Genomic DNA, 24,368 nt, shown 5'->3' on the forward strand with positions numbered 1-24,368 from the left:
AGGATGGCACCAAGATTCCTAGGCTTGAGGCCCCATGTGAGACGGTGTGCAGCAGTTTGGAAGGCTCACCCCAGAACAGCCTGAGCAAAGCAGCCAGGTCTGCATGGCTGTTTTCTCTGTACCCAGTTTCCAGGCTTCAGACAGACCTCATATAGTGTGGGGGGAAGCTATGCCTTGTCAACCATCTTCTCTGGTACATAATTGGATTTATACGTAACAAATAGATTTGGTAGCCCCTCTCACACAAAAAAGCCATAACATTTCAGATACTCGAAATATCACTGAAACAACTGAGGAAGGTCTAACTTCAGGAAAAGGAATATTACTGTAAATTTAACTTCTTATAATTTATAAGTGTATATGTTAAGTGTGGGTTTTTCACATGTTCAATATGCCTTTTTTTTTCACCTAAATCTAGTGTTCTGGAGATCTCATCAATTGAGAATATAATCTACTCAATAAAATTTTTAGACTAGCAGTTCACAAAGTTTATTGTATATAAAAGTCACCTGGGGAGCTTGTTAAATATACAGAATCCAGAGTCCAAACCCCAGAGATACGGGGGGATTCAGTAGTTAGCTAACATCTCCAGAAACCTGCATTATTAATAAGCACCCCAGAAGATTCTGATAAGGCGGTCCCCTGGGCATACTTTGAGAAGCACTGCAAATGTTTTCAGATATTTCCCTAATAACTACTTCTCGAACTTCCCAGAATATTCTTTTTTATCACAATACTCCAGTTGACCCCTACTTATACCTCCTGCATCAATTGTAAGGTCACACCCAATTTAGCTCTATATAGACTTGTACTCTTGGATGGTTGTTTTAAAAATGTGTTTATTCCCGTTGTCCCCAAACAAATTATAAGTTCCTAGGTCCAGAAGCCATGTCTTAACTTTTTCTACATACAGCCCAGAGTTATCTAAAATCATTACCTCAAATTCTTCTCCCATTTTCTCTTGAATCCATTTCCATTAGGTTTGCTCTACCTAAACTGCTCTTGTAGAGGTCAACAATGATCTCCACAATGCCAATTCCAATGCTTAATTTTTTGTGCCTATCTAACTTAACCAATCAGCAGCAATTGGCACAAATGATCACTCCTTCGGTGTTACTCTTGCTTCACTGGCTTCCGGGATCCAGCATTCTCTTGGTTTTGCTCCTACCTCCTTGTTTGCTCCTTTTTAGTCTCCTTTGTTGGTTCCTCCTTTTTTCCCCAAGCTCCTAATTGGGGATGTTCCAGAGTTTATTCCTTGGTCATGCTCTGCTCTAGGTATATTCACTCCCTTGGTGATCTCATCCAATCTCAAGGCTTTAATACAATTTGGTATCATGGCTTTAAATACCATCTACATGCTGATGGCATCCACATTCACCTGTCTTCTGAACCCTATACTCACACATGTATCCAACTGCCTACTTGCTATTGCCACTTGATATCTAACAGACATCCCAAACTTAACTGGTTCTAAAACTGAACTTCTACTCTTGTCCCTAAACCTACCCTATCTCCAGTCTTTCTCAGCTCAGTGGATGTCAACTCCACCCTTCCAGTTGCTCAAGCCCAAATTTTGAGAGTCATCTTAACTCCTCACTTCTTTCATACTTCATATCCAGTTTGTCAGGGAATCCCACTGGCCCTACCCTCAAAATAATTCCAAGATCCACTAATTAATTTCATCACTTCCACTGTGCTCACCCAGATCTGAGCCACCAAAACTTTTCTCTTGGACTACTGCAGTAGCTTCTTACCCAGTCTTAATTTCCACCATTGCCATCTATAGTCTGCTCTCAACACTACACTGGAATGATTCTTTTAAGAAGAAAATCAGCTCAAGTCACTTCTCTGCTCAAATTTTCTAATAGCCCCCTTATCACTCAAAGTCAAAAGCATCCTTAAACAGTCTGTAGAGCCCTGTGTACCCAGTCCCCCATACACTCTCATCTCCTCTCTGTGTGCTCTGCTCTTTACTCATCTACTCCACCCATGTCGGCCTCCCGGATGCTCCTTGCACATCCCAGGCACACTTTTTGCTCAGGGCCTTTACACCGACTGTTCCTTTTGCCTAGAGCACATTTCCTCTCCTCAGTAAAGTCCGTCAAGACCACACTATTTAAAATTGCAACCAGGAATGTTCCTCAGCCCCATACTCCCAATCTGCCTTTATTCTTTCCACAGCAACTCAATACCTTATTTTTTTCATAGTACTTAACATCTTGTAAATACTTCATAATTTACTTATGTATTAATTGATGGTCCACCTCCCAGAACTAGAATATAAGTTCCACGATGGCAGGCCTTAGTGTCTATTTTGTTCACTGATGTATCACAAACACCCAGAACACTGCTTGGCACACAGCAGGGATTCAAGAACTAGTTGTTCACTAAGATAATGAATGGCTCATCCCGGGCTATACACCTACTAAAAACCTCAAATATATCTAGAGCTATAGAGTCTTATGGTTGGAAGACACATGAAGGCTTATTTTTATTAATGGGGAAACATTTTTAAAAGAAGGAAAAAAATGACTGGTGGGGACAGCAGATGGACAATATCTGTAACAAGACAGAGATGAAGATTAAACCATGAATTTTTAGATGCTGTATGGTTATGACTGGCACAAGTCTGGTATAATAACCCTCCTGGTGAGAAGTCATCTGTCTCTTCTATCCATGATTAAGAACTGGATGAGTGAACATTTATTCTACTTGCTCACTTCTTCATTCATTCCTTCTCTTCTTAGACAAACTATTGATCCCCAAATATATAGCCAGCACTAACTCTTATGGAAGCAATAAAGCTGGCCCCTGCCCTCAAGGAGCTCTTGGTCTAAGAGGAGCCCACAAATTACATAAACAAGTCATTAAGATGCACTGTTATATGTATAGGTTCTTTCGAAAGACAGGTAAATTCCAGAAGTCAGATTTCCCTGGGTTCAGTTCCTAGTTCAGCTAAAAATTAGCTGTGTGACCTTGAGGAAGTTGCATGGCCTCTCTGAACCTCAGTTTTCTCATGTAAAAAGTAGGTACAACAACATTATCTACTTTCCAAGGATTTGATGATTAAATTAGATTAAGTATTGTAACATAGCACATAGTAACCACTAATGGCTTATTATGAGTAATCAGTAATAGTAGTAATATTATTATTAGAGATATAATCAACAGAGTACTGTGGGCACACAAAGAACAGAGTAACTAATTCAGCCTGGTGCAGCAAGAAAGATATTATCCTGGTTCTCCCTCCTCAGACTAGACAATCTGCCCAGCAGGCTACTGCAGTGATATCTACCCAGATAATAAAGAAGATCTTTATATCCATCAAAAGCTCATATGCTTTAATCTGAAACTATTCCCTCCAATGACTCATAGATCAGCATTAACCTCGTAACAAGAGCACCAAGTACATTTTTAATAGCAATATATATATATAATCAATGTGTCATGTACAATTCCATGTCTCAATTCACAGTTTACTTGTATTTTAAAAAACTATTCTTTGTATGCTTTGTGAAATCATCTTCCTTAGGTTCTTACAGTTTTAAAACCTTGGGTTATTCAAACTCATGTATAAGTCTCCAGCTGAATGTGCTAGTTACTATGGAAACATGGTCCCTGTGTGAGAAGAGCTTGAGGAAAGTATATTCCTGGCACAGATTGAGCAGTGGACAGAAAGAACAAAATGAGAGACATTTGTGCCTATACTACCATTCTCCAGCCATGACGACATGACAAGAACATGGAGTACCATCTACAGTCAGTGTTCTGTGGGCAAGTTTACCCAGTGTAGACAGAAAGAGGGACTAAGTCAACTACTCACAAAGAACGGTTTTCCCCTGGGTTCCAGAAGCAACACCCTGGATAATATTTCATCTTGTTTACTTATAAGAAAAATTCCCTCTCCTTTTACAATAGGGACATTCTTCCTGCCCACCTCCTTCGGGTGGTTGTCCTTAAAAACAGCAGTTAGCCATCAAAAGTCCTACCCTGGAACCTCACCTAAACACTGTTCTCGATAAGGGAGGACAGAGTATAAGCTGGCAACCCTCTTATGTGATAAAAATCAGTGGTTCTCAAACACTGGTGTGTCTCAGAATCCACTGGAAGACGAGAAAATTCAGAATGTTGGGCCCCTTCCCCAGAGCTTCTATCTCAGTCAGGCTGGGGGGTGGGGAGGGGAGGCACAGTAATTAGCATTTCTAAAAAGTACAGGGACCATTCCTGAGAAGCATCAAATCTAAAATTTAAAAATAGAACCCTAAAATCCTTAAAAGTAAAAGATTATTTCTAGAAAGACAAAGGACATCATGTCATAGCAAAGGCAGACTTTAAGACATTCTATATAATTCTTAATCGATTTTTACCACTTTTATAGATACAACACTACTACTGTTCTCTCTCCTTCAAATGTGCTACAACAGCACCTGACCCCAATCAATTTTATGAAATTCAGGATGTCTTTTTCTTCTCCTTCTCCTAGACTTACCACGTTCCCTTTATCACTTTTTCTCCCCAGGATCTCCTGATCCATTATTTCCCTCACACAGGACTGTAACCCTTAGCCCACATCCTATTCAAGCATCTACAATGTTTCCCCACCACTTTTCCCCTGACTTCTTTCTCCAGGGCCTGCTCTCTCTGCAGAAGCAAAAAGTAGCCGAGGGCAGTGTCTACATTCTGTATGCATGATTTACAGGCAGGTTTTTCTCCATGTCTATTAGGAATACTTCTGAAAGTCCATCATTTAAAATTATATTCAGCCAAGTGAGAAATCTATGGTTACTGAACTCCACCAACCTCTCAAGTGAAAACAACATTAATCACCAAATAATATTTTTAAAAACACATATAAATCCTTGAAATCTCTATAGCAGGGGTTGGTAAACCACAGTCAGTGAGCCAAATCTACCAGGCCACCTGTTTTTATATGACTTTTGAGATAAGAATGGTTTTTACATTTTGAAACGGTTGGCAAAATCAAAATAAGAGTAATATTTTGTGATATGTAAAAATTATATGAAACTTGAATGTCAGTGTCCATAAAAAAAGTCTTATTGGAACACAGTCACACAATCATTTACATTCTGTCTGTGGTGCTTTCACGCTACAAAGGCAGATCTGAGTGGTTGTGACAGACACCGTATGGCCCACAAAGCCAAAAATATTTCCTATCTGACCCTTTAAGAAAGAGCTTGCTAACTCCTACTCTACATCTTTCCTATTTTCGGAGACAGATATATAGATAGATATGGAAAGGCAACATAGATTGGAGATAATATTACTTTAGGGCCTCCAGATGATACTTATTAAAATAAGCACTCAAGTAAGAACCTGTTAATACGTGCATGTTAATCAACCTCATTAAAAGCCTATAATAATGTCTCCCTGGACTTGCGATTAGATGAGCTGCGTGACATCTGTTTCGTCATGAGAACTATGTTATAAACCCCAAACACATTTGGGAAAGATCAGACTAAAATCATGGTTCCCTCAAGCACCTGTCTTTTTCCATAAACTTCTTGAAGTTCCTCTGATGAGGTGTGGGCTTGAGGTTTATGCAGTTACGGAGAGAATCCTCTTCAGAACCAAAACCGTTGTAAGGTGGAAATTTCCTTTCTATTTTTGGAGGAGGAGAAGGAGGCTTGCATGAAACTGAGGTAAAGTTCTCTAGAACAAAACAAAGGCAAACAAAACATCAATATTTTTTTTGCCCTGATTATGGCTGTTTTGAAACGTTTGTTATGTTTTCAAGATGAACATGGAGATCTTTGTAGACTATTTTAAACTCTTTCAAACAAAACACAGCAAAATCCTGTGAGAGTACTTTTCAATCATGTTTACAAAAACCATGGAACTCACTTAATAATCACCACTGGTTCAAAAGTAAAAAAAAAAAAAAAAAAAAGAATCTATGTCAAATAAGTAAACGTTTATATTTTGTCATCACATTCCCATTTCTGAATATTTTTTGTTCTCCTCTGATTTTTCCAATAATATGAAAATTCAAACTTGAAACTTTATGCCACTCATTCCACATTTTAACTTGTAATTTAGCCCTCTCCTATCTCAGTCAACACTCACTAATAAAATTCTTTTCCAAATAGGACTTACTCCTGACTATTCACCTTTATCCTTCCCCATCCACCCGCTCCTCCTACTGCACCCTCTATTTGAGTATCCTCCATTGCCTCCAAAGCAACTCCAGGTCATACTACTTCCCTATGTAGTTCAAAAACAAACACCAAAACAAAACTTTCTTCTCACCAGCCACGGCCCCAGGTAGCTTTTGTTAAGCCCAAGAAAAGACTACAATTGCACTCAAATGCAATGAAGCGAACAAACAAAACAGAAAGAGAAAAAACTTTTAAAATAGCCAACTGCCTACTCTCTCCAAGGGAGTGCTACGTGGTAAATAGTGTTGATTTTATTTATATACTTATCATCTGTGAGGAAAGAGAGGTGGAAAGAGAGCTGGTAACATATTTGTAATAGCCTAGGAGCTTTCAGGTACTCACTTGCGAGGCTGTACAATCTCAGAATCAACCGTGCTCTCCAGAGCAAGGAACATATTGACCTGATCTATCCAAGTCACTGTGTTTGTCCCCAACATAAATGGCAAAAAAAGATGCCAGATCTTTCCTGAAACAAAACAAAACAAAACAAACTCCCACAGAATCTATTTTCTACTTCTTCCCCAAGCTACAGTATGACATAGGTGTTTTCAATCATGAATGAAAGGAGTTCTACATAAGTAAATATTTCCTTTTCCACTGTCAAAGTTCCCATAGAAGAAGAGTACAAATTTTAGTGCACACCTCCAGAAGAGAAAATGGGTATCAATTTTTCATCCAAGACAACCTAACTCTTAATATTAAGGTGGTTGTTTGGTTTTTGTTTTGTTTTTTAACTGATGATCAAAAGGCTAAGGGCTTGAGGCCATTTCTAACTCTTGTTGAAAACATTTTCAGCTTTCATATTTCCTTAGACTTCCTAGCAGTCTTTGTGTGAAATTTCCCCAAAAACAATCCCCAAAGAGTATTGTTACATCCTAGCAGAGACTGCTTACAGCAGACATGTTTATAAAGGTGACTCAGTGAAAGGGGGGAGCCAGTCTGCCAGTACAGAAGTGACTTGTGAGCTTCAACTATTGCTATTATTATGGTGATTAAAGAAAAGTCTTGGAAATAAAGAGGAGAGTTCAAATCTTGGAACTGGGCAGAATTGCGGTAGACTCTATCATTGCTAACCATTACATCTAACGCACCACTGTTTGGTCTTTCATTTCAGGAAGAACATCATAGCCATGGCAGGAGAGCTCTACGTGATTATTTAAAAATCTGGGCCTGAGCAGTTTCTTACAACAGGAGACATATACATACAACTCTACATACCAATCTAAGCAGTCTAACCAAAAGAGGACACATATTGAATCTCAAAGTAATTAGGACTGCATTCTACACTTCCCCCAAGAATTACAGGGCTTATAACACACTGTTGTTTTCTCAACCATATAATTTTTGCAACAGATTTAAGTAACAAAAGAACCAATTTAGAGCTTTCCTCTGCACCCACAGTGCCATCTAGTGTATAAACGCTGAGAACTTTTCCACTCCATCATGCCTGACTTTTATACCACCACATACATCTTTTTGGAAACTCTGGCTCAAGATCCAACTTTAAATCCCATTTAGCTGGGTAATTTGCATACATTCACAAAGCTCTGGACTCACAGCTGAATGACAAGTTTCCTCACTTTGGTTTTCCATCATGTTCCTTCGTGTTTTAGGTGTTCAAAAATATTCATTGAATAAATGAAAAAGTACACATCTTTGTACAAAGCATCTTCCCCAATGTCTCAAGTTGGCATTCTGCTAGATCCTGAGACAGATATGTCTTTTAATTATCTGATTCCTCTAATTCCAAGTGACTTGTCAAAACATACATATATATCGAATGCCCATCCATGGTTGACTAGATTCCAACAAATCGGCAGACAGATGATACATATTACAAAGGAGTCTTAATGCTTCTTCGTGGTGATTTTCTGTTCACCATCTCAGTGGGAAAGACTATTGGGAAAAGCCTTCAGTTACCTCAAAGTTCACTGCTTATGTTCTAGTAGCCTAAAGATGAATACAGGTTTTGGGAGGCTGGAAGCTTAAATAATTTGGGCGAAGCTCTTCTAGACAAAGAATGTCAAATTACTAAGACAAAATTAGGCCAGGGCCTTGGATTGGGACCCCTGGAAAGGAAGACCTCTAAAGATCATGCTTCATTAGCTTCAAGGTAAATCCACTTGTGCTTGTATTCAATACCCACGTCAAATGATTTCAATGAAACCTAAATTCATGAATCACATCATGTTAGAGCTATAAAAACTTTAAGAATCCTCCCATCTCAACCATCTTCATTTTATAGGGGAAGCAAAAGAAACAAAATTGTTAGGTCCATCAGGGCCATGTGATGAGACCAGAAGCCAATTCTATCCTATTGGTGCAATTTTAAGTGTCCAATTCACTCAAATAATCATTAAACACTCATCTTAAATGTCCTGCTGTTCCTAAAAATTCAGAGATGGCCAGAAATGACTCCACAAAATTAAAGGTACTTTAAGATTTTTGTTCAATCTAAGCATAGCCCAATAAGTGTTCAAAAGCAATGAGAATGAACAATCTTGTTATTAGTTTCATTGTCCCAGCCACTAAGAAAAAATAAGAAAGTCCACTGATAGACAAATAATAACCTAAAGCAGAAATTTCTACGTAAGAACAGTTTACATTTAATCCCTGTCCTTTTAGTGAAAGAAACACCTGCTGGAACCCCTAGAGCCTTTTTCAACCTTCATGCTATAGGAAAGATCAACAGACCTCCATCTGCCGGACCGTGTTCATTCACATAAAATAATGAGGGAGTGACGTGCTACAGCCCGGCAGGCAAGCCAGGGCCAGCAGGATGGCCAAACTGCCTGATGGAGGGGGTCACACTGCACTATTAAAGAGCAGAAATCTATGGAATCACCTTCTCCTTAGAATCCTTAAATGTATGAAGGAATCATCTTAAGAGATTGAGTTTTACACAGGAGCTCAAGTGTCTCTTGGAATTCTAGCAAGCCCTCCACTTCTACATAAATAGAAAGGTTATCCGTGTACCTTTCTTGGGACTGTGGCCAACTCCTTCTCTTTGTCTGCCATTTTTTTCTCCCCCAAAATATGTTGGGGTGTCATTACACAGGAGAAGGTACTAAAGCACCAAGGTGGCATACCGCGTTAGAAATCTCCCCCGACTTCCTGCTAGAGAGGCCCCTAGCTGTGTTGCTGGTGCTTATCAGATCCTTCCTGCGTGCTGCACAGTGGAGATAGCCAGGTTTTCTACTGAACACAATTATTGACAAGGGAGGAAATGTGACCACAATTATTGACAGAACCACAGTGATTGATGGGACTTTGTCCTGATTTGGGTTTTAAGGATACCAAAACATAACGCACGTAATTTGGTCAATTTAAAAAATTGCTGAGACCAGATGAACTATAAATAAAATTAAAATGGCAGAAATAACTGTATCTAAGTAACATTAAGGATATTAATTTAACCTTACCAAAAAATCAGGAAAAGCAAATGCAAAGATTATCAGAGAATACTGATTCATTCTCCCCTCTACCTCATCATAGATATAATTTCTAGTCTTTACTTACATTAAGTACACTGTTGTAACTCAAGAAATGTTGTGTAATAATACTGTCTGTTAAATGGGATATTTTAACATATGTTATGAGAAATATAAAAAGTCAGTGTGACTATGAAATGCATCATAATTTTGCTTTTGCATAGTTCTCTGTTTAAATGCATAATACTCATGTTATATTAGCTTTAAAGGCACAGACTACTTTTTTTTCTCCCCCAAAATACGTTGGGGTGTCATTACACAGGAGACATAATACAATTAGTCCACAGAGTGGAATAATACATAATACAATTAGTCCACAGAGTGAACAAAAGAAGTGAACAGAAAGAAATTAAGCACAAGGACTCGACTGAAATGGACCACAGGACATTTGAAGCTGATACATTTACCCAGGATGGCTTGATTTGGAGCACACCAGGGAATTCACACTGCCTCGAAAAATTTTCTAGAGAAGCCGTTAAGACCCTAACAACATACTAAGTCCCACCAGTAGGACATTCATTTTCCCAAATGCAACTTTCATATTCTCGCCAAGCTGACAGACAAACATCAACCAAAAGTTAGACTTCATGTTTAAGGAATCATATAATGCTTTGGAACACTTACCACATCCTTTATATTAAGGTAACCATCAGGTGTAAGTTACGGTTTTTGGTGACTCATCTTGATATATACATTTAAATTTTCATTCTACACTAAAGACTTACGGATTCCAAACAGGCATCTATCTACATTTATTAAAGGCCAAATTCTTTTCCCATAGTCTAGGGGCCACCAGCAGCTTCTCTATAGCAGCTGCCACCTGCACATTCCTGGCTGCTTCTTGTCCACAGTCCCCAAGGCAAATATGCCCAACTGTGTCCACTGAAGGGGACTAATTTTAGAAAATAAAATAAAAAGAGGCCACCAATTTGGCCCCAGTAGGGCCCATACATTTTGACTAATCTGGCATGCAGATGCAGTGCAACAAATTCCCCTAATGAACCTAAGAGTAAAACTGAAAGCCTTTTCACTCTAACCCCCTTGTGTACTTGATGTGCCTTCTCTCACAGTATAAAGATTCCCAGAAGGCCAGGAATACTACACAATGCGGACAACAAGACACATAACATGGCTTCATCTCATTCTAGCGACAAAGCACCTTGTCTTTTAAGAAGCTGCGGTTGCACTTGGCTTCCATCTCGCCCCTCGGGGAAGTGTATTCATATGAATACTCCAAGGTTCAGAAAGAAGTACAGGACTAAGTACCCACTATCCCAACTCCAGTCCCAAACTGGGAGGTCAGCAAGTCCCATCAATTCCTAGCAGCAGCAGGTACCTGGAGCCTCAGGTAGAGGGGAGTTTAACAAATGAGGGTTTATGCTTTAGGTTTCACGTCACATCCTCCGCCAGCTTCCAAGACACTCATAACACAGTGTCACACGCTGCAGGTCTCAGTTCCCCTTCCAGCCTAGAAACCTCTTACACAACTCTATCTCCTAAGTCTACTACAGTGACCTACATACAGTAGGTGCTTAATCAATCGCTCATTTTCATTCTGAACCTTATCGGAATGGAGTTAATATCTGAGAAGAGAGAAGCTTAAAACCTGGCTGAGCCTCACCAGGTAAGGTAGAGCAAACTAGCAGAAGAGAATTCCCTCAATAACTCAATTAGGTATATCCAGTGTGGTAAGAAGAATTAAGTGAAAAGAAAAGCATTCAGATTTCCATTTCGATTGCTAAACCAAAACATTTACCCCCCTGGCATCAGGCAGACAAGTTCGAATCTTGGCTCACTCTTTGCTCACTGCATAACCTTGGACAAATGAGCTCCCTTTAAGCCTCGGTTTTTTTCACCCCTAAAATGGGGATAATGAGCCTATCCATAGAGAATTGTTTGGAATATGTAAGACAACAAACGGCTGGAAGATAGCAAATGCACAATAAATGGTAGCTATTATGAGCCTAGCATTTGAAACTCCAAAGTAAAATCTTAATTAGGGAACAAACAATTTAATTTAAAAAATATTTTTAATTGACATATGTATCACTTACCAATTCCATATTTAGACTTATAATAAGACTTTGTAAATTCATCACAGTCATAAAGGAGCACTTTTCTTCCCCACACATTGATGGTGACTCCTAGGGACAGGTCACTATCTTTGTAAAACTCTTGGTCTACTTTTCCTAGCTAAAAAAGACAAAGGAACGTAGCATTGGCACCATGGACCCTCCAAAGAACCAGGAACCCCTTCCCAGAGAAAAAAAGGAAATTAACAATAAAACTTCAATCTTTAATAACTAAATTTTAAAAATCAAATAAAAAAGCAACCAGTTGATGTTAATATTCTAAAGTATTATTTTAGCACTGTAGTATTAGACTTACAAACTGCAATGCATTGTATGTATTTATATAGACATTTCAGCATGTTTATTACTGATAAATAGCAGTACAATGCATACATTTATGTATTCATCGATTTCATTCACAATCTCACAAGAGAAGAGTACGTAACTCGCCCCACTGTTCAGGTTCCAAAGAAGTCACACTAGAAACAGGTAATAAAATATGAGGTTCCTTCCCTTATATCTGTCGAACAGGTAGCTATCCGCTTGGTTCTTCATAAAGTCACCATATGAATTGAGAACTGCTCGATCTGTTATCTGGCCTGGTTGATAGACTCTAGGTGGGCAATTCTGGAAGACAAAATCAAAACAAGATGTGGTAGGATTTAATCCATTCCCTTTCTTACTATAACCCCAGGGCTGGCATAGAGGTGGCACTCAATGAATATTTGTTGAATGAATGAATAAAATGAATTAACTGATGTTGGCACACTGTAAATGTCAGGTATGTCATTATTATTTTATATTTAGCCTATTTTTCAAAGCCATTCTAAAAACAGGTTTTTCTGGCACCTCCTGGTTGCCTGCTATGCGTATCCCAGGGCTCCCTCTGGGACAAATTGTGCCTCCCCTGCCTCCAAGCAAACGCAGTAGGGCTTCCAGCAGTGGGCTCATAGAATCTGGGAAAGCCTTCCAGTGAGGACTGAATGGCCAGCAGTTATTTGCCTTGGAAATTAGCATTATGGTAACCTTTTCATGTGCACTAAGAAGACACTTTATCCAAATAAGAAAGAAAATATATAACACAGAGCTTTTGAAAAAGCCTTTATGTTTTTAAGTGTCCTTACAGGTGTTTACAGGTCCTTAGATGGTGTTTTTTTGGTTTTTTTTTTTTACTATGTTATGACATTTTAAAGACGGGGAAATAAGCTCAAAGAGGTTAAAGTGATTTGCCCAAGGTAACACAGCTATTAAGGGGCAGACTCACAACTCTAATCCAGGTCTGGGCTGTTTCTGCTGCACCCACCCAAATTACATGAGCTCTCAAATGGCCATAAATATTTGTAGAAATCAATCTGACAACTCTTTTTAATATTAAATAAAATGCAAAAGTCATCACTGCCACTAGCTAGTGGCTAGTTGGTGACTAGTTGCTACATTCAGAAAAGGCACTTTGGTTTGTAAACTTGCATGTGTATGTTTGTGAGTGCATATGTACATGCACATGTAGGTGCACGTGTATAAGTGTGTGTTTGTATTCACAACCCAGACCAAACCATGGGCTCTCTTCTGTAGTCTGCAGTGCCCTGTCCAAAGCCACAAGCAATTCTTTTACTAAGGAGTCATTTAGTTTCATAAAACTGGATGTGAACTCAATGATGAATAGGTGCTTTCTCTTACATTTGACTTTTTTCCTTTACTTGCCTTAACTTCAATGTTCCAACTCTAATTGATCATATTCTCTGTATTACTTTCATAGATGTATATTAATAGAGAGCACAAAATGAAAGTTTTCTAAATACCTGCACTAGTGCATGGTTACTATCATCATATAGTCATAACACACAACATTCCAAACAGTGACTTGTCTCTTGACCCACAAGCAAATTCAGAAAGTGGTTATGTCCACTGCTCACCTTGGGTAGCTTACTCCTCCGGAGGAACATTTTTAGAGCATCTCGGCCTGAGTTGTGTGGAAGCAATTCTTTGATTTCAATAGTATCATCACACAAGAAGTAATGCAGGATGAGTTCTCTACGGTCTCCAAACATCGAGACTGAGTCATCCCACAGGCAGAAGAAACACAAAATCTTGCCATGATACTGGAGGAACTGTTTCAGGGTGTCGAGGGATTCGTAGGGACGTAGGGGCTCTACGTGTTCTACAACCTGCAAATGGAGAAAATGTCAATAATAGTTGCAGGGTTTGCATAATCACATCTAAGATACACACAATCAAGTGACAAATATATAAAGATATATTTTTGGTCAGGCACGGTGGCTGATGCCTGTAATCCCAGCATTTTGGGAGGCCAAGGCGGGAAGACTGCTTGAGTTCAGGAGTTCAAGACCAGCCTGGGCAACATGGCAAAAACACAACTCTTAAAAAAAAAAAAAAAAAAAAATTAGCCAGGTATGGTGTCACACGCCTGTAGTCCTAGCTACTTGGGAGGCTGAGATGGGAGAATTGCTTGACCCCAGGAGGTCAAGGCTGCAATGAGCCATGTTCACACCACTGCACTATAGCCTGGTCAACAGAGTGAGACTCCATTTCGAAAAAAAAAAAAAAAAGATATATTTTTCTACAGATTATTCTGTGATTTTGTTTTTAATTTCAACTATGACATAGATACATATGCATCTATAACCAGTTTTAACCTTAAGAATTGGCCGGGCACGGTGGCTCACGCCTGTAATCCCAGCACTTTGGGAGGCCGAGGCGGGTGGATCACGAGGTCAGGAGATTGCGACCATCCTGGCTAACACAGTGAAACCCCGTCTCTAATAAAAATACAAAAAATTAGCCGGGCGTGGTGGCAGGCGCCTGTAGTCCCAGCTACTCGGGAGGCTGAGGCAGGAGAATGGCGTGAACCTGGGAGGTGGAGCTTGCAGTGAGCAGAGATAGCGCCACTGCACTCCAGCCCGGGCGACAGAGTGAGACTCCATCTCAAAAAAAAAAAAAAAAAAGAATAGAGACAAACAAGTATGAGGAAATTTTTCATATTAAACATTAATACACTAAACTATACTTCTGGCCAGGCGGGGTGGCTCACACCTGTAATCTCAGCACCTTGAGAGAACACAGTGGGTCGATCACTTGAGGCCAGGAGTTTGAGACCAGCCTGGCCGTCTCTACCAAAAATACAAAAAAGTTTAGCCAGGTCCGGTGGCAGGTGCCAGTAATCCCAGCTACTCAGGAGGCTGAGGCAAGAAGATCCCTTGAACCTGGGAGGCAGAGGTTGCAGTGAGCCGAGATTGTGTCACTGCACTCCAGCCTGGGTGACAGAGCAATACTCTGTCAAAAAAAAAAAAAAAAAAAAAAAAAGATTAAAGAAAAAAACTATACTTATTTAATATTTTTTAAAACTGACTTTTCAAAAAGATTTAAAATTCTTATTGAAGAACAGACAAAACTAATCTATGGTGACAGAAATCAGAACAGTAATTGCCTCTGGGTAGGGAATTTGACCAGAAAGGGGGAGAAAGGAACTTTCTGAGGTGGTAAAAATATTCTACATCTCGATTTTTGTGTTGGTTACGCAATTGCACACATTTTACAAACTTGTTGACCTATACACTTAAGATTTATATGTTTGACTCTATGTTAATTATATCTCAACCAAAAACATAATTTGTCTTTTCACTAGGAAATTCATATGTGTACATAATTCTTACTCATTCAAAGATTTTTGTGAAGGTAAAAGGGAAGAAATATATTCACTGTTTTATTTTAGCTCAAAAAGCTTTAGGTATCAAGGATAAGAATGCCCCGGAGAAACAGGAGCACAGCAAATGGAGAAGGTCTTAAGGTCTGCAGAGCCTCTGCCTCGGCCATCCTCTGTCCCAGGAACCACTAGTTCCATAGTCTTCTTGATGCAGCTCTTCCCTCTATTTGCACTTTCGCAGCCCTGTCGTGGAGTTAAACTGCCCCCATTTCATCTGATGTAACCAAATAGGACTGTTATATAAGGAAGTGCACACTGACAAGGGAGATGTTATCCCAAATCAAGTTATACAATCTTTTTGAAAATTCTTGAAATTTCTATCTGTCGAGGGCAGTCTAGGTGCAGTCTTAACCCAAGACAGCGGGGAGACATGATGGCTTCCCAAGACTCTTCAGTATTATCCCTGATATTTAAATGAAATTATGGGACCACTATTTCAATCGATTGAAAAATGTTTCTTTGGCATTATGAGGCCTCTAAGAAAAGCATTATTGATAATATACCATTGGGATTCTTTTCAGTCTAAGTTAAATTGTTTAATTTTAACTTTACAGTTCAAAGAGAGCAAACACTGCAGCAGAAGTAAATGTATGAAAGTCAATATAGAAGCTTCTTATTAAACTCCTAATTTCCCAAAGATTTCTATATTTATTGAAGAATTTTCTCCCTGAGGGAATAAATGCTAAAATGATGTTCCCACTCTGAAAGGAAATTATTTAAAACATTTCTTAGCTGTTCTTGGTATTTATTCTCAATTCCTGGCACAAAAGATCTTTTTCTGGGGGTGGCTGGCAAGATGGCCGAATAGGAACAGCTCTGGTCTGCAGCTCCCAGCGAGATCAATGCAGAAGGAGGGTGATTTCTGCATTTCCAACTGAGGTATCCGGCTCATCTCATTGGGACTGCTTAGACAGTAGGTGCAGCCCACGGAGGGCGAGCTGAAGCAGGGTGGGGCATCGCCTCACCCGGGAAGCGCAAGGGGTCAGGGAACTCCCTCCCCTAGCCAAGGGAAGCCGTGAGGGACCGTGCCGTGAGGAACAGTGTGCTCTGGCCCAGATACTATGCTTTTCCCATGGTCTTTGCAACCCTCAGACCAGGAGATTCCCTTGGGTGTCTACACCACCAGGGCCCTAGGTTTCAAGCACAAAACTGGGCAGCTGTTTGGGCAGATACCAAGCTAGCTGCAGGAGTTTTTTTTTTTTCATACCCCAGTGGCACCTGGAACACCAGTGAGACAGAACTGCTCACTCCCCTGGAAAGGAGGTGGAAGCCAGGGAGCCAAGTGGTCTAGCTCAGTGGATTCCCCCCAGCAAGCTAAGACCAATGGCTTGAAATTCTCGCTGCCAGCACAGCAGTCTGAAGTCGATCTGGGACTCTGGAGCTTGGTGGGGGGAGGGGCGTCCCCCATTACTGAGGCTTGTGTATGCGGTTTTCCCCTCACAGTGTAAACAAAGCCGCCAGGAAGTTGTAACTGGGTGGAGTCCACCACAGCTCAGCAATGATTTTGTAGCCAGACTACCTCTCTAGATTCCTCCTCTCTGGGTAAGGCATCTCTGAAAGAAAGGCAGCAGCCCCAGTCACAGGCTTATAGATAAAACTCCCATCTTCCTGGGACACAGCACATGGGGGAAGGGGTGGCTGTGGGCACAGCTTCAGCAGACTTAAACCTTCCTCCTGCCAGCTCTAAAGAGAGCAGCAGGCCTCCTAGCACAGTGCTCGCGCTCTGCTAAAGGACAAATTGCCTCCTCAGGTGGGTCCCTGACCCCTGTGCCTCCTGCTAGGAGACACCTCCCAGCAGGGGTTGACAGACACCTCTTAAAGGAGACCTCCGGCTGGCATCTGGAGGGTGCCCCTCTGGGACGAAGCTTCCAGAGGAAGAAACAGGCAGCAATCTTTGCTGTTCTGCAGCCTCCACTGGTGATACCCAGGCAAACAAGGTCTGGATTGGACCTCTAGCAAACTCCAGCAGACCTGCAGCAGAGAAGCCTCACTATTGGAAGGAAAACTAACAAACAGAAAGGAATAGCATCAACATCAACAAAAAGGATGTCCAAACGAAAACTCCATCCGAAGGTCACCAATATCAAAGACCAAAGGTAGATAAATCCACAAAGATGAGGAAAAATGAGCACAAAAAGGCTGAAAATTCCAAAAACCAGAACATCTCTTCTCCTCCAAAGGATCACAACTCCTCGCCAGCAAGAGAACAAAACTGGACGGAGAATGAGTTTGATGAATTGACAGAAGTAGGCTTCAGAAGGTGGGTAATAACAAACTCCTCTGAGCTAAAGGAGCATGTTCTAACCCAATGCAAGGAAGCTAAGAACCTTGAAAAAAGGTTAGAGCAATTGCTAACTAGAATAACCAGTTTAGAGAAGAACATAAATGACCTGATGGAGCTGAAAAACACAGCACGAGAACTTTGTGAAGCATACACAAGTATCAATAGCTGAATCGATTAAGCGGAAGAAAGGATATCAGAGATGGAAGATCAACTTAATGAAATAAAGCGTGAAGACAAGATTAGAGAAGAAAGAATGAAAAGGAACAAACAAAGCCCCCAAGAAATACGGGACTATGTGAAAAGACCAAACGTACGTTTGATTGGTGTACCTGAAAGTGATAGGGAGAATGGAACCAAGTTGGAAAACACACTTCAGGATATTATCCAGGAGAACTTCCCCAACCTAGCAAGACAGGCCAACATTCAAATTTAGGAAATACAGAGGACACCACAAAGATACTCCTCAAGAAGAGCAACCCGAAGACACATAATTGTCAGATTCACCAAGGTTGAAATGAAGGAAAAAGTGTCAAGGGTAGCCAGAGAGAAAGGTCGGGTTACCCACAAAGGGAAGGCCATCAGACTAACAGCAGACCTCTCTGCAGAAACCCTACAAGCCACAAGAGAGTGGGGGTCAATATTCAACATCCTTAAAGAAAAGAATTTTCAATCCAGAATTTCATATCCAACCAAACTAAGCTTCATAAGCAAGGGGGAAATAAAATCCTTTACAGATAAGCAAATGCTGAAAGATTTTGTCACCACCAGGCCTGCCTTACAAGAGCTCCTGAAGGAAGCACTAAATGGGGAAAGGAAAAACCAGTACCAGCCGCTGCAAAAACATACCAAATTGTAAAGACCATTGACACTATGAAGAAACTGCAACAATTAATGGGCAAAATAACCAGCTAGCATCATAATGACAGGATCAAATTCACACATAACAATATTAACCTTAAATGTAAATAGGCTAAATGTCCCAATTAAAAGACATAGACTGGCAAATTGGATAAAAAGTCAAGACACATCGGTGTGCTGTATTCAGGAGACCCATCTCACATGCAAAGACACACATAGGCTCAAAATAAAGGGAGGGAGGAAGATTTACCAAGCAAATGGAAAGCGAAAAAAAGCAGGGGTTTCTATCCTAGTCTCTGATAAAACAGACTTTAAACCAACAAAGATCAAAAAAGACAAAGAAGGGCATTTCATAATGGTAAAGAGATCAATGCAACAAGAAGAGCCCACTATCCTAAATATATATGCACCCAATATAGGAGCACCCAGATTCATAAAGCAAGTCCTTAGAGACCTACAGAGAGATTTAGACTCCCACACAACAATAATGAAAGACTTTAACACCCCACTGTCAATATTAGACAGATCAACGAGACAGAAAATTAACAAGGATATTCAGGACTTGAACTCAGCTCTGGACCAAGCGGACCTAATAGACATCTACAGAACTCTCCACCCCAAATCAACAGAGTATACATTCTTCTCAGCACCACATCACATTTATTCTAAAGTTGACCACATAATGGGAAGTAAAACACTCCTCAGCAAATGCAAAAGAACGGAAATCATAACAAACAGTCTCTCAGACCACAGAGCAATCAACTTAGAACTCAGGATTAAGAAACTCACTCAAAACCGCACAACTGCATGGAAACTGAACAACCTGCTCCTGAATGACTACGGGGTAAATAACAAAATTAAGGCAGAAATAAATAAGTTCTTTGAAACAAATGACAACAAAGACACAACATACCAGAATCTCTGGGACACAACTAAAGCAGTGTTTAGACGCAAATTTATAAGCACTAAATGCCCACAGAAGAAAGTGAGAAAGATCTAAAATCAACACACTAACATCACAATTAAAAGAACTAGAGAAGCAATAGCAAATTCAAAAGCTAGCAGAAGGCAAAAAGTAACTAAGATCAGAGTGGAACTGAAGGAGATAGAGACGTAAAAAACCCTTCAAAACATCAGTGAATCCAGGAGGTGGTTTTTTGAAAATATCAACAAAATAGATAGACTGCTAGCCAGACTAATAAAGAAAAAAAGTGAGAAGAATCAAATGGACACAATAAAAAACGATAAACAGGATATCACCACTGATCCCACAGAAATACAAACTACCATCAGAGAATAGTATAAACACCTCTACGCAGATAAACTAGAACATCTAGAAGAAATAGATAAATTCCTGGACACATACACCCTCCCAAGACTAACCCAGGAAGAAGTCAAATCCCTGAATAGACCAATGACAAGTTCTGAAATTGAGGCAGTAATTAATAGCCTACCAACCAAAAATAGCCCAGGACCAGATGGATTCACAGCCAAATTCTACCAGAGGTACAAAGAGGAGCTGGTACCATTCCTTCTGAAACTATTCCAAACAATAGAAAAAGAGGCACTCCTCCCTAACTCATTTTATGAGGCCAGTATCATTCTGATACCAAAACCTGGCAGAGACACAACAACAACAACAACAACAACAACAACAACAACAAAAGGAAATTTCAGGCCAATATCCCTGATGAAGATTGATGCGAAAATCCTGAATAAAATACTGGCAAACCGAATCCAGCAGCACATCAAAAAGCTTATCCACCAAGATCAAGTCAGCTGCATCCCTGGGATGCAAGGCTGGTTCAACATATGCAAATCAATAAATGTAATCAATCACATAAACAGAACCAATGACAGAAACCATATGATTATCTCAATAGATGCAGAAAAGGCCCTCAATAAAATTCAACACCCTTCATGCTAAAAACTCTCCATAAACTAGGTATTGATGGAACATATCTCAAAATAATAAGAGCTATTTATGACAAACCTACAGCCAATATCATACTGAATGGGCAAAAGCTGGAAGCATTCCCTTTGAAAACTGGCACGAGACAAGGATGCCCTCTCTCACCACTCCTATTCAACATATTATTGGAAGTTCTGGCCAGGGCAATCAGGCAAGAGAAAGAAATAAAGCGTATTCAAATAGGAAGAGGGGAAGTCAAATTGTCTCTGTTTGCAGATGACATGATTGTATATTTAGAAAACCCAATCGTCTCAGCCCAAAATCTCCTTAAGCTGATAAGCAACTTCAGCAAAGTCTCAGGATACAAAATCAATGTGCAAAAATCACAAGCATTCCTATACCCCAATAACAGACAGAGAGCCAAATCATGAGTGAACTCCCATTCACAATTGCTACAAAGAGAATAAAATACCTAGGAATACAACTTATAAGGGATGTGAAGGATCTCTTCAAGAACTACAAACCACTGCTTAAGGAAATAAGGGAGGACACAAACAAATGGAAAAACATTCTATGCTTATAGATAGAAGAATCCATATCATAAAAATGGCCATACTGCCCAAAGTAATTTATAGATTCAATGCCATCTCCATCAAGCTACCATTGACTTTCTTCACAGAATTAGAAAAAACTACTTTAAATTTCATATGGAACCAAAAAAGAGCTCATATAGCCAAGACAATCCTAAGCAAAAAGAACAAAGCTGGAGGCATCACACTACCTGACTTCAAACTATACTACAAGTTCACAGTAACCAAAACAGCATGGTACTGGTACCAAAACAGAGATATAGACCAATGGAACAGAAGAGAGGCCTCAAAAATAACACCACACATCTACAACCATCTGATCTTTGACAAACCTGACAAAAACAAGCAATGAGGAAAGGATTCCCTATTTAATAAATGGTGTTGGGAAAACTGGCTAGCCATATGCAGAAAACTGAAACTGGACCCCTTCCTTACACCTTATACAAAAATTAATTCAAGATGGATTAAAGACTTAAACATAAGACCTAAAATCATAAAAACTCTAAAGAAAACCTAGGCAATACCATTCAGGACATAGGCATGGGCAACGACCTCATGACTAAAACACCAAAAGCAATGGCAACAAAAGCCAAAATTGACAAATGGGATCTAATTAAACTAACGAGCTTCTGCACAGCAAAAGAAACTATCATCAGAGTGAACAGGCAACCTACAGAACAGAAGAAAATTTTTGCAATCTATCCAACTGACAAAGGGCTAATATCCAGAATCTACAAGGAACTTAAACAAATTTACAAAAAAAAAAAAAAAAATCAAAAAGTGGACAAAGGATATGAACAGACATTTCTCAAAACAAGACATTTATGCAGCCAAGAAATGTATGAAAAAAAGCTCATCATCACTGGTCATTAGAGAAATGCAAATCAAAACCACAATGAGATACCATCTCACGCCAGTTAGAATGGTGATCACTGGGAGGCTGAGGCAGGTGGATCACGAGGTCAGGAGTTCAATACCAACCTGGCCAAGATGGTGAAACCCTGTCTCTACTAAAAATATTAAAAAAAAAAAAATTAGCCAGGTGTGGTGGCAGGCCCCTGTAATCCCAGCTACTCAGGAGGCTGAGGCAGAGAATTGCTTGAACCTGGGAGGCGGAGTTTGCAGTGAGCCAAGATCACGCCCGCTGCACTACAGCCTGGTCAACACAGTGAGACTCCATTTCAAAAAAAAAAAAAGAATGGCAATCATTAAAAAGTCAGGAAACAACAGATGCTGGAGAGGATGTGGAGAAATAGGAATGCTTTTACAATGTTGGTGGGAATGTAAATTAGTTCAACCATTGTGGAAGACAATGTGGCAATTCCTTAAGGATCTAGAACCAGAAATACCATTTGACCCAGCAATCCCATTACTGGGTATATACCCAAAGGATTATAAATCATCCTACTATATAGACACATGCACACGTATGTTTATTGCAGCACTATTCACAACAGCAAAGACTTGGAACCAACGCAAATGCTCATCAATGATAGACTGGATAAAGAAAATGTGGCACATATACATCATGGGATACTATGCAGTCATTAAAAAGGATGAGTTCATGTCCTTTGCAGGGACATGGATGAAGTTGGAAACCAGCATTCTCAGCAAACTAACACAGGAACAGAAAACAAAACACTGCATGTTCTCACTCATAAATGGGAGTTGAACAATGAGAACACATGGACACAGGGAGGGGAACATCACACACCAGGGCCTGTCAGGGGGTGGGGTGTTAGGGGAGGGACAGCATTAGGAGAAATACCTAAAGTAGATGATGGGTTGATGGGTGCAGAAAACCACCATGGCACGTATATACCTATGCAACAAAACCCGCAAATTCTGCACATGTATCCCAGAACTTAAAGTATAATTTTAAATATATATATATATTTTTCTTCATAAACCTATGAAATCCCACAGTGCTCTGTGCATTTTCATATAATCCATCATTATTCACAATCACTATCACATAACAACAACTGTTAGTGAATGAGTGCAGCCATATGCAAAGGGTGGCAATTCATTTGGATCCATTTCCTTCAAGTTCTCTCTGCTGGTTCTAAATTCTTTCTATTTATCTAGACTCTTTCATCCAGGGCATTTGGAAAAAATAAAAATGAATCCAAACCAAAAAAAATCCCTTTGTACATCAATATACAGGCATTTCACCTTAGATATTCCAGGATCAACAATATATATATTTCTCCAGAGGGCTGTATGCCTACAACAACATTAAAGAATAATTCTGCTGGGGCTGGGAGGCAGGAATAGATGAATGATCCTACAAGTGGCTTTTAAAAAGAGATCAAAACAGAATCAAAAGAGAATTTCGTTCTAAATTTTGTTACCTCTCTGCAAGGAAATGAATTATAAGTTTTAAAACAATAAAAATCAGACAAAACTCATCTATGGGGATAGAAATGAGAACAGCAGTTGTCTGTGGTGGGGAGCGGGATTGATTCAAAAAACACATGAGGGGAATTTCTGGGGGAAGAGAAATGCTCTACATCTCAATCTGGGGGTAGGTTATAGGGGTACATGTATTTGTTAAGACTCATCCAACTGTACACTTAATTTCTGTGTATTTTACTGTGTGTAATCACACTTCAATAGAAAAGGAAAAAGGAAACAAGTGACAATGATGGAAATCAGGGTAAGAGTCAAGACATCTGCGATCCAGTCCCAGCAAGGAGATTAGCTGGGTGTTGTCACCTTCCACCCCTTTGAGTGTTCAAATTCTTCTGGAAAACAAAATTTGGACCCAGGGACTGTTTAAAAAATAGGAAGACAAAAATAATACTAAAAATATTGAGTCTTTACTCCCTTACACTAGCTGGGGTCAGACCTTGTACATAAACATCCTTTCCTAAAGGGGGTATACCAGAATCATGGCCCTCCTTATTCTTCCAGAGCATCTTGGCATCCAGTGCCACCCTAAGAGGACCTGGAATTTCCTAGGAGGAAGAAAAAATGTGTACCCAAGGCTTGGTTCACTAAATCACTAGTATAGAAGCAAAGATCTTTCTAGCCAGAGTTAGGCAACTAAAATGTAAAAACACAAGCCAAGGAAATGTGGATACAACTCATATACCATCAGTGACCACAAAGTCAATTGTGGGTGCCTAGAAACTGTCTCACCTGTGCAGTTCACTGAAGACTCCTACTGCCTGAAAGAGAGAGTCTCTACAGAGAGAATTGGGGTGAGGCAGTGAGGAAGTCATTCTTGTTCTGTGGCTAACACTCAGCCTTCCCTCTAGC

The 24,368-nt window shown here is 39.9% G+C and overlaps 1 protein-coding gene across 2 annotated transcripts in view; it reads right to left on the reverse strand.

Annotated features, from left to right (window-relative positions):
- Positions 1-24,368, reverse strand: part of EFHC2 (EF-hand domain containing 2) — a 202,392-nt gene that overhangs the window by 95,100 nt on the left and 82,924 nt on the right. For both annotated transcript variants that reach the window (XM_024240474.2, XM_024240475.3), the window contains 4 exons: positions 13,653-13,904; positions 12,253-12,366; positions 11,722-11,860; positions 5,502-5,670 (listed from right to left, as the gene is read on the reverse strand). In XM_024240474.2, coding sequence (XP_024096242.1) covers positions 5,502-5,670; positions 11,722-11,860; positions 12,253-12,366; positions 13,653-13,904 — 674 coding nt within the window. The remainder of the gene's footprint in view (positions 1-5,501; positions 5,671-11,721; positions 11,861-12,252; positions 12,367-13,652; positions 13,905-24,368) is intronic.

Source organism: Pongo abelii, chromosome X, assembly GCF_028885655.2.
Source record: "Pongo abelii isolate AG06213 chromosome X, NHGRI_mPonAbe1-v2.0_pri, whole genome shotgun sequence".
NCBI classification, from domain to species: domain Eukaryota; kingdom Metazoa; phylum Chordata; class Mammalia; order Primates; family Hominidae; genus Pongo; species Pongo abelii.